At 34.0% G+C, this 10,173-nt stretch overlaps 1 protein-coding gene across 1 annotated transcript; it reads left to right on the top strand.

Annotated features, from left to right (window-relative positions):
- Positions 1-2,395: 2,395 nt before the first annotated feature.
- LOC141641025 (protein FAR1-RELATED SEQUENCE 5-like) lies at positions 2,396-5,347 on the top strand. Its single transcript, XM_074449702.1, has 6 exons — positions 2,396-2,402; positions 3,547-4,092; positions 4,172-4,371; positions 4,652-4,767; positions 4,879-5,119; positions 5,174-5,347. Exons 1-6 carry the CDS (start codon positions 2,396-2,398, stop codon positions 5,345-5,347), a joined length of 1,284 nt encoding a protein of 427 aa, XP_074305803.1.
- Positions 5,348-10,173: the final 4,826 nt, after the last annotated feature.

Genomic DNA, 10,173 nt, shown 5'->3' with positions numbered 1-10,173 from the left:
ACTTTTGACTTCGAATGTGTAACAATATTTCTTTTGGGATGTTAAAATGTGGAATGGAACTTTTTAATTTGGACTTTTGATTGAAGATTTTACTATTTTGAGAGACTCATAGTTAGCACTAATAGGCTTTGTTAGTATTTTGTGATCTTGTTTTGTGGAAGTTGTTGTAGAGGTTTTATGTTTGGAAGTTGTGGAACCACGATTGTGGTGGAATGCCTTGTTTTATGAAATAGCTTAAGTGTAAGGTGATATAAGTTTTTTTGAGGGAATATTTGGAAGTGATGTGGTTATGATATTGGTTGCTAGGGATGTTTGAGGAACTGTTAGCATGACGCTGTCATTTGTGTATTGAGAGTGTGGCATCCCTTGTTGCCTATTCTTTCCTCCTCTTAGATCTAAGCTTTACCGTTCATGCCCTTTTTTCTAGTGCGTTGTGCTTCTCTTTTGAGTTTGATGCTAGTGTCCTATAAAGTTCTTATGTTCTTCACCCTGTTGGTTGACCTAATCGTGACCTTCTATCCTTAAAAGTTCGGTTTGGCTCCTCTTTGTTTATTGTGCGTAGGCTTCTTTATCATGATTTATGAATGTGATGCCTGAGTTGTTTTTCTTTTCCCCGATTTCTAACTAATTTTGGTTCATTTTCGATACTTTGTCGAAGTTTGATTTTACATTTTCAAAAGCTTGACCTCTTTTAGAGTTTGAAAATGGATCTTTTACTTTCACCTTGGCTTTCTCGAAAGACAATTTGAGTGGATTATCGTTTTCATTTGGTTTTAACTTTGATGGGATGTTAGAACTCGTTTTTAAAAATGTCTAATAAGTTGTTCTACACTTATCAGCGAATGATTTTGTTTTTGACCTTGTCTGTCATTTGGAATGTCGATGTTCTTGAATGCATAATGAGAACACTTAAATTCCTTTGACGAGAAACTTGTACTTTTGGAAAATTCTACTTGAAACTTTTGAAGGAATTTTAGTTCTTACGATAACAAACCTTTTAATGTTTTGGTTGCCGATTTCGAAAAGACCGACTTTATCTTGATAACTTTTCGTTTTCTACTTTAAAGTATCTAGGACGAAACGTTTTAAAAGGTGGGATGATTGCAACACCCGCTAAATTCCCGCTTTGGAATTAATAATTTAATTAGTCATTTTATTTTTTTAGTTATATGTTAAACCCATTTTTTTCTAAAGTTTCTTTATATGTATAATAATTATAATATCGGTGATAATAATAATATTAAGTGTGACGATAGCCTTGAGACGTGTTTTAATGACATCCCGACTCAATTTGAACCTTTGGGCCTACCTTGGCTATTGGGCCTTTCTCCTACTCTGTTCTCCTCGTAAGACTCATGAAATAAATCCTAATATCTTCATCACCTCATAAATTTCAGCATACATCTTCTTCATCATCAACTCCATTAAACCTCCAACAAACACCAATCTTAAGATGAATGCCATTTCTTCGTTGCTCAACGGAATCTGCAGTTTTTCGCGCCTACTTCTTCCTCTCTCCGTCCTCCATCTTTCAAGGTAAGAAATATGGGCTCTTGGTGGGATTTTCGAGATGCTCATCTTGAGGGGGATTTTGACTTTTGGAAGTTTGAAGATCAAATAAGGTGACGGTGATGTGTTACTCGGTATTATGTCAAATTTATTTGCTTTTCACGTTTGTTTATCTTCTTAATTGTCAAAAATTGAAATCTGGATGTGTTTTATCCAAATTTGGTTGAATGTGTTAAAATGTTGTTTTTCTCTTATGTTTAGATGAGCAAATTCATATCTTATGTTACAAGATGATGTTTGGTTATATTTCTGTCTCAAATTGATCATGGAATGGCTTGTTTTGGTCGACTATTGGTGGTCGAATTGGATGAACTCGAGTGTCGAAATTGGCCAATTATTAGTTTCCGTGTCAAGTATATATATATATATATATATATATATATATATATATATATATATATATATATATATATATAGAATTAGGATCACATGAGTCCTACCTAATTATTTGAGTCCATGAGTCCATCGAAAATATCACACATGAGTCATAACAATACTGTTTTATATCAAGCTATTAGTAAGGGTATTTTCGTAATTTCCTAAAGTTCTTATATAAACCCTATTATCAGCTCAAATTCACCATTTGAATTCATTTACTTTCTCTCTCTTCTCTCTCTCTTCCGCAATCACACTCTTCATTCTCACGCCGTCAATTTTTCGCGCGTAGTTGTCTTCTTCGCTCTCGCTGTCATCTTCACCTGTGTTCATCATCATCCGTGATTGATTTCCAGCGATTTCTTCAAAATTAGTCTCAGTTGCTTATTCTCCTTCACTTTTTCTTCATCATTCGTCTTCATCTATTTTTTCCTTAGTTGTAACATATTCAATGTCAGGTAATTCATCGTTTTATGCTTCTTTATTTTTATGTTTTAATTTTTTTCATTCTGTTTTCCTGTTTTATTGCACGATGTTTAATTGTTATTGTATCTTCGACTGAATTCGTTGTATAATTACTGGTTTTTTTTGTTATAATTGATGTTATAATTCATCAACATCAGTCACGTATTCAACAATTCGTGCTATTTTATGTATTAAAATCATGTACTGGTTATATACTTTATTCAACATGTAGTTTTTGCTATTTTTGTTGCGTTAAAATTTAATCTCTGTTTTTTTCATCTTCTAATTGACGTATAACAAATAATGTACTCATTGTCTGTTTTGTTAATCATCAAGTTTATTTTGCATTCACTGCTTGTGTTTACTTCAAGTTTAAATCGTTATTTAACAGTTTCCTTTTGTATCACTTTTTATTCAGTACAATATTATAACTAATTCTGAAAAGTATCACATTTTTGTAGTTTTTGTTAGCCTGATTACTGCTCATTAGAATCAGTTTTCCTTATACAATATCACATTGAGTCCTTTACAGTATCATAGGCTTTAGTACATGACTCGCAACTACTTTTTGTGCATTAGTATCACATGTTATGCTTTAGAATATCACATTGAATTCTTTACAGTATCAAAGGCTGCAGTACATTACTGGTCATTACTCTCTGTGCATTAGTATCACGTGTTATGCTTCACAATATCACATTGAGTCCTTTACAATATCATATGCTGCAGTACATGACTTGTAATCAGTTTATGTGCATTTGTATCACATGTTATGCTCGAATATCATATGTATTCCTTCAAAGTATCATAGGCTGCAATACGGTTACGTATTTGTTTTATATTCATCAGTATCACATTTTATGTTGCACAATATCACATGCATTCCTTCACAATATCATAGTTTGTTATGATCTAGTTATATTTGTTATATTTGTATCACATGTTATGCTCCAGAATATCACATGTATTCAATCACAAAGATATCATAGGTGCAATACGGTTGCGTATTTATTTTATATTCATCAGTATCACGTTTTATGTTGCACAATATCACATGCATTCCTTCACAATATCATAGTCTTGTTATAATCTAGTTATATTTGTTATAATTTGTTTACTCAACTTCTCTTGCTGTAGAAAATACTTTTGTTGTCCCTGTGGTACCTGTTCCTTCTCCACAATGCATAGACGTTGATGAGGTGCATGCTGGGAATCGTCTTTCTTTGATGGTGACGCCTGGAGTTTCTGAAGAGTGGGTCAGAAATATTGCAACTGAATTTACACCTAAAATAGGACAAACTTTTGCTACGTTAGACGAGGGTATACAGTTTTATGAGACTTATGCAATAGCATGTGGTTTTGAACCAAGGAAATCTTCAACGAAAAGGTTTCGTAGTAGTGGAGATATTAGGACAAAATTGATTGTGTGTCACCGGGAAGGATTTAGGGATTCTAAGCCGACAATATTACCCATTACTGGTGAGGACGAGGAGCCAATGGTCAAGGCCTCTAATCCGAAGAAGACTAAGGTTACTAGGATTGGTTGTAAAGCTAGGATTTTCTTTAGATTTGTTATTAAAGAAATTGACCAAGTTCAAGTGCCACTCTTTCTTGTTGATCAGTTTCATGCTGCCCATAACCACCATCTTTCTCCACTCAAGTATAGAGAATTTCAGAAAAAATGTAGGAACCTTGCTTTGCAACATAAACAAACCATCGTTGATAATTGCAAGGTTAATATTGGCCCAACCTCTACTTTCAGGTCCGTCAAGGAATATGTTGGCTAGCTATGAAAATATTGGAGCTTCTTTGACCGAGTTTAAGAATTTTGGAAGGGAAATCAAGTGTTTTATAGGTCTTAAGGATGCTCAAATGTTTGTAGACCAGTTGGAACACCTTCATGAAACCGAGGAAGGTTTTTATTTTGCCTATGATATTGATCAGAATAAGTGCTTGTTTCGTGTATTTTGGGTCGATGCAAAGCGAGACGTCGTAATTACGCTCTATACGGTGAGGCGGTGACTTTTGACCCAACCTATTCAACTAATAAGTACGACATGATCTTTGCTCCCTTTACTGGTGTTGATCATCACAAGAAGTCCGTCACTTTTGGCGCTTCGCTTATGTCTAGGGAGAATGACCATAATTTTAAATGGATTTTCACAAAATTTTTAGATTGTATGGGTGGGAAGGAACCCCATTGCTTTTTTACCGATCAATGTCCTGCTATGAAAATTTGCAGTCCCCTGCGCTTTTTACGATTGCTGCCCATCGCTATTGCATGTGGCATATTATGAAGAAATTACTTGAAAAGGTAGGCACGACATTGACCAAAGAAACTGACTTCGTCACTCCCGAGTTCGTTGTTTGGGATTGAGTTAGAGCCTTCGACTTCGAAGAGAGGTGGTGTTCGTTGATTAGTGAGTTTCAATTGGAAGATAATACATGGTTGCAATATCTGTTTTCCAGGCGGCAACGTTGGATTCCGGCGTATTATCGTGATATTCCTCTTGGTTGTCTTTTAAGAACAACGCAACGCTCTGAGAGCGCAAACAGCTTCTTTAAGCGGTTTGAGAATCCTCATGGCACACTTGTTGAGTTTTGGATGCGCTTTCAAAGTGCTATGGATCAGCAACGCTACACCCAAAAATCTCTTGACAGAGATAGTGATCACTCCCTACCTCAAACCAAAACCCTTCTTAGCCTTGAGGTTCATGCATCGACTATTTATACGCACGTTCTCTTTTATGAATTCTAACAGCAGTGCGTTGATTCTCTAAACTCATGTAGTGCTGGTGATTCTTTAAGGGAGGGCAGTACAAGGTTACTAGAAGTTGAAGATTTTATCTTCAATAAGACTTACACTGTCGCATTTAATCCTTCAACATTTGATGAAACATGTTCCTGCAAGCTGTTTGAGAGGAAGGGCTACATATGAAAACACATCATCTGGATTTTATCAGGTAAAGGGATAAAAAAGATACCTGATAAGTATCTTCTCAGTAGGTGGACAAAGAACACTAAAAAAATGCCCTTGTATGATGCTCACGGTCAATTGTTGGATGATTTTACTTCGTCGGATGTCACTAAGCTTCAGATTTCGACTGTCTGGTCTGAATTCTACTCAACATTAACACTGCTCAAATCTCTGCTGAAAATCACATAAATGAACTGACTTCATTACTGAAGACATTTAGACAAAATTTCAAGTCGATCTTTGAAAAATTGACTAAACACCAAGAGTTGGAGATGCTCCTTGGGGTTAAGTCTTCATCTGAGGTCCGTATACTACCTCCTGTTCAATCAAAAAACAAGGGTACTGGCAAGAGGTTGATGTCCAAGAAAGATCAGTCTGTTGCAAAGGCACAAAAGCCGAAAAGATTTTGCAATAATTGTAAACAAATGGCACATCATGATAAGCGGAATTGCCCTAATCCAGCTGTTGATACATCACAACACTCGTTTGATCATGAATCCGATGTAAGTAATTTGTCTTACACCTTTTATTATACCAGTTTTACGTTTGCTATACCACAGTTGCTGAAGTGTGACCCTGATAAACAATATCAGAGTCCACGCTAAAAAATATCACATTCCATGGTAAATAATATCAGTACCTTGTTAACCAATATCATCCCAATATTAAAAGGTGTCTACTTTGAAACAATATCACAATAATTTAATAACAATATCACTTGTCACTGGAAACATTTATCAATTTTAAATCCCTATCTATTTTCAGAATCAACCAAACAATATCAACACGTGTATTCAAAAATATCACAGTATGTACCCCAACAATATCAAACAACAAAAGGTTTTTTATATCCTTAGCCACTGTTGTTGTTCCTGAGTATTAATATCACAACAACTAAAACATAATATCATTCAATCCTTGAAACAATATCACAGTTACCAGAAGTTGATCAAAAAGAAGTTATACTTTGTCAAACTTCTTACTAACGTTATGTCACTGTTTTTGTCCGTTTGTTTTGCAGATTTCTTCACTTGTTGATAGTGATTAAGGGCTTCTGCATGCTGAGGAAGTTTATTTAACATCATCAACTTTCAGAATCGAACTTTCATTGTTTATACTATTCAATTTTTTCTTGTATGTCATTTCAAATGGCATCAATTTTGTATTCTTTCCATTTTGGGTATCAACGTTATAAAAACCGCATAATTAGTAATGTCGTTTTGTTTCCATTATTAAATACTATCCCACTTCATTTGAAGGTTTATCACAGTTGATACAAAAACAATATCATCATAATAGTTAAACAATATCACAACATTACACTTGCTTGTATACGTATTTTATTATATTGTACAATACTTCTAAGGAATATCACATTTCAAGTGAAACAATATCACCAGTATTCATAAATATTACCACTACAATTGGATGTTTTTAGGAAACAATATTACAAAAATATGATTGAAATATCACAGTACATACTAGACAATATCAACCACTGAGTGCAATAATATCACAATTTTCAAACAATGTCAACAAGTGTACTCAAAAATATGACAGTATGTACCCCAACAATATCAAACAACAAAAGGATTTTTATATCCTTAGCCACTGTTGTTGTTCCTGAGGATTAATATCACAACAACTAAAACATAATATCATACAACCCTTGAAAGAATATCACAGTTTTCCAGAAGTTGAACAAAAAGAAGTTATACTTTGTCAAACCCTTGAAATATCACAGTACATACTAGACAATATCAACCAGTGAGTGCAATAATATCACAACTTATCCAACTAAAAAGGAATTTTCAAACCCTACCCCCTGATTTATTTTAGAGAATAAATACAACAATATCAACATGTTTACGGAACAATATCACACTGGGTACCAAAACAATATCAAAGAGAAAAAGATTTTAAGAACCTTGACTGCTGTTATTATTACTGAGAACTAATATCACAACAACTTAAGCAAAGTATCACCTAACTCCTGAAACAATATCACAATTTACTAAGAGTTGATAAAAAAAAAGTTCTATTTCCTACCATTGTACCTACAACAATATCACACAACTCCTGGAACAATATCACATGTCTGTCCTACCAGCAATACATTCCTAGCCCTACTTTTGTCCTCTTCCTCCACCTCTACCTCTCCCTCTTCCTCTATTATTAGGGTTTGCAGTTGTCTTCAGTCGTTTGTACTGGATTGGGGGTTTTTCTGCATCATCTTCACCATCTTGTTTGGATTCAGGTAGCCTGTAAAAACAGAAATGCCATGTTATGGTTCTATGTGAAATTTTTACCTTTGTGTCTGTTTCAAATAAAAGCAGAAACGCAATGCTATGATTGTATATCAGAAATGTACAAGTCCGGTTTTTGGTTTTTACCTTCTGATTGGAGATTTGCGAAGAATGGGTATTTCTGTGTTAATTGTTGGCATTCTAGTAGCATCCTCCTTGGCTTTTGTTTAAACATTGGGCTTCTCTTTTGGCGAACCTTCTGCCTTTGTTATTTCTTGTTCCATAGTATTGTCCTTCTCAACAACATTATCCTTGGCTTTTATCTTATTGGCCTTGCCTTTTGCATCTTCGTTATTCTTCCTCATTTCCTTCAATCTATTTAAAAGCTCTCCCTTTCCCGCTGTAAATTCTTTAACTTTCCCAATCAGCGCTTTCCTCATGTTATTTATGTCAGCTAAAAGTAATGCATTTGCTATTTCTAACCTTGATAGTAGCGCCTCGCACTTTTGGTCGCAAATCGCCTTCAAACAACTGCCCCTCATAGCGAATCATGTGCATCATTAAGAAGTTTCCCGATTCAGTATTGTTTGCTTCTTTCTTTTGCCAATTGAAACTCGTGTTGACAACATCAAAATCTATTACGTTATGCGCTCTGTCAACATTTTTCCCTGCTAGGAAATCACTCATGTGATAGGCCTACAATAATTAGTTATACTATTAGGCATTATTTTGTCAAAGAATCATATTCATTTACTGTATACACTCAACCTATCCTAGCCACAATATCAGACAATTGTATGACATGTCACTAGCAACAATATCAATAAACCATACCACCGAATCTGCAGCCTTGTATATTTCAGTCTGCTCCCAGTGGTCGTACTCTGTATTGTCTAACACTTCAATCGTCTCGGTTTTGAAATTTACACAAACACAGAAGTAGTGTTCTTGCAACACCATCGGAATAAAAACCAAATCTGCTTCCATGTTACATGGAACTGTGTTTCTTCTTATGAATTTGTCCCATTCTTCGAATATCTTTTCCCTCTTCGCTTCTTTGCCTTTAGTAACATCTACTATTGATTCCTGTAGTGTATATATATGTATATATATAAGTTAAGAAATCCTTTACATTTAAGATTTACTACATTCTAATCAAAACGTGAATATGTATAAACAATATCACTTTTACGTTTGCTATATCACGATTCTGAAGTGTGACCCGATAAACAATATCACAAAGTGCATACTAAAAGAATATCACAGTCCATGGTAAATAATATCAGTAAGGATGTGAACGAATATCAGAACATTATACTTGATTGTAGACAATATCATCCCAATACTAAAAAATATCACTTATTTAAAAGGTGTGTACTTTGAAACAATATCACAATCATTTATAAACAATATCACTTGTCACGGCAACATTTATCAATTTTAAATCCCTATCTAATTTCAAAGCATCAATTAAACAATATCAATTTGTGTATGCAATAATATCACACTATGTACCCCAACAATATCACATTTTAAATAATTGATATTTTTAATCAAAGCGTGAATATGTATAAATCAAAAAAGTAATGTCACTTACCATGTGTCGAATTCCAAAAAACAATAAACTTGTTTCACAGGGTTCTGTGTGCTCAATGTGATTCAGAATTAGCGACCAACATTCAATCACATTGTTGTTGACATGTACAGTTGGAAGCAACGACAATATATCCTGTCTTGCAAGGTATTGATCATCACTGAACTTGGCAACAACCTCACTGCTCAAAACATTAACACCAATATTCAAAAATTGTCGATTAATCGTGACATTGATAACCAATATCAAAATTAAACAATATCACATATTTAAAAGGTGATCCTGATAAAAAATATCATAGTCCACACTAAATAATATCACAGTCCACGCTAAATAATATCAGTGCCCTTCTGAACCACTATCAGAACATCATACTTGATTGTAGACAATATCACCCCAATACTAGAAAATATCACTTATTTAAAAGGTGTCTAATTTGAAACAATATCACAATCATTTAAAAAAATATCACATGTCACTGGCAACATTTATAAATTTAAAAGCCCTACTTATTTTTCAGAATCAATTTAACAATATCATACTGTGTATGTAACAATATCACACTATGTACCACAACAATATCAAAAATAAGTGTACAAAAATCAGAACAACATCTTTCTTTTATGTGACACTTGATTATATACAATATCATGCTTTTATACCAGTTTCTACTCTAAAACAATATCAAACCCATTAACGTACAATATCACATGACGCTAGCAACAATATCACCTTTTGTAATTCTTTTGTCAAACTTAGATATCATTGCAAATATTACTGGACCATTAATAAAAAAAGTTGCGAGAAAAATATATGTTTTAAAGTACCTTTTATTTTTGATAGCGGGGTCCTCCAATAGGCAGTAGTCAATCACTTCTTTCCTCGTAGTCAACATGTTTGCACACAGCGACTTGTTTAACTTCATAAATCTTGAGACGAACTCAAAT

The sequence above is a fragment of the Silene latifolia genome, chromosome 2 (genome assembly GCF_048544455.1).
Source record: "Silene latifolia isolate original U9 population chromosome 2, ASM4854445v1, whole genome shotgun sequence".
Lineage (NCBI taxonomy): Eukaryota > Viridiplantae > Streptophyta > Magnoliopsida > Caryophyllales > Caryophyllaceae > Silene > Silene latifolia.
Note: the sequence above shows the minus strand (reverse complement) of the source record. Positions and strands in the feature narration are given on the sequence as shown.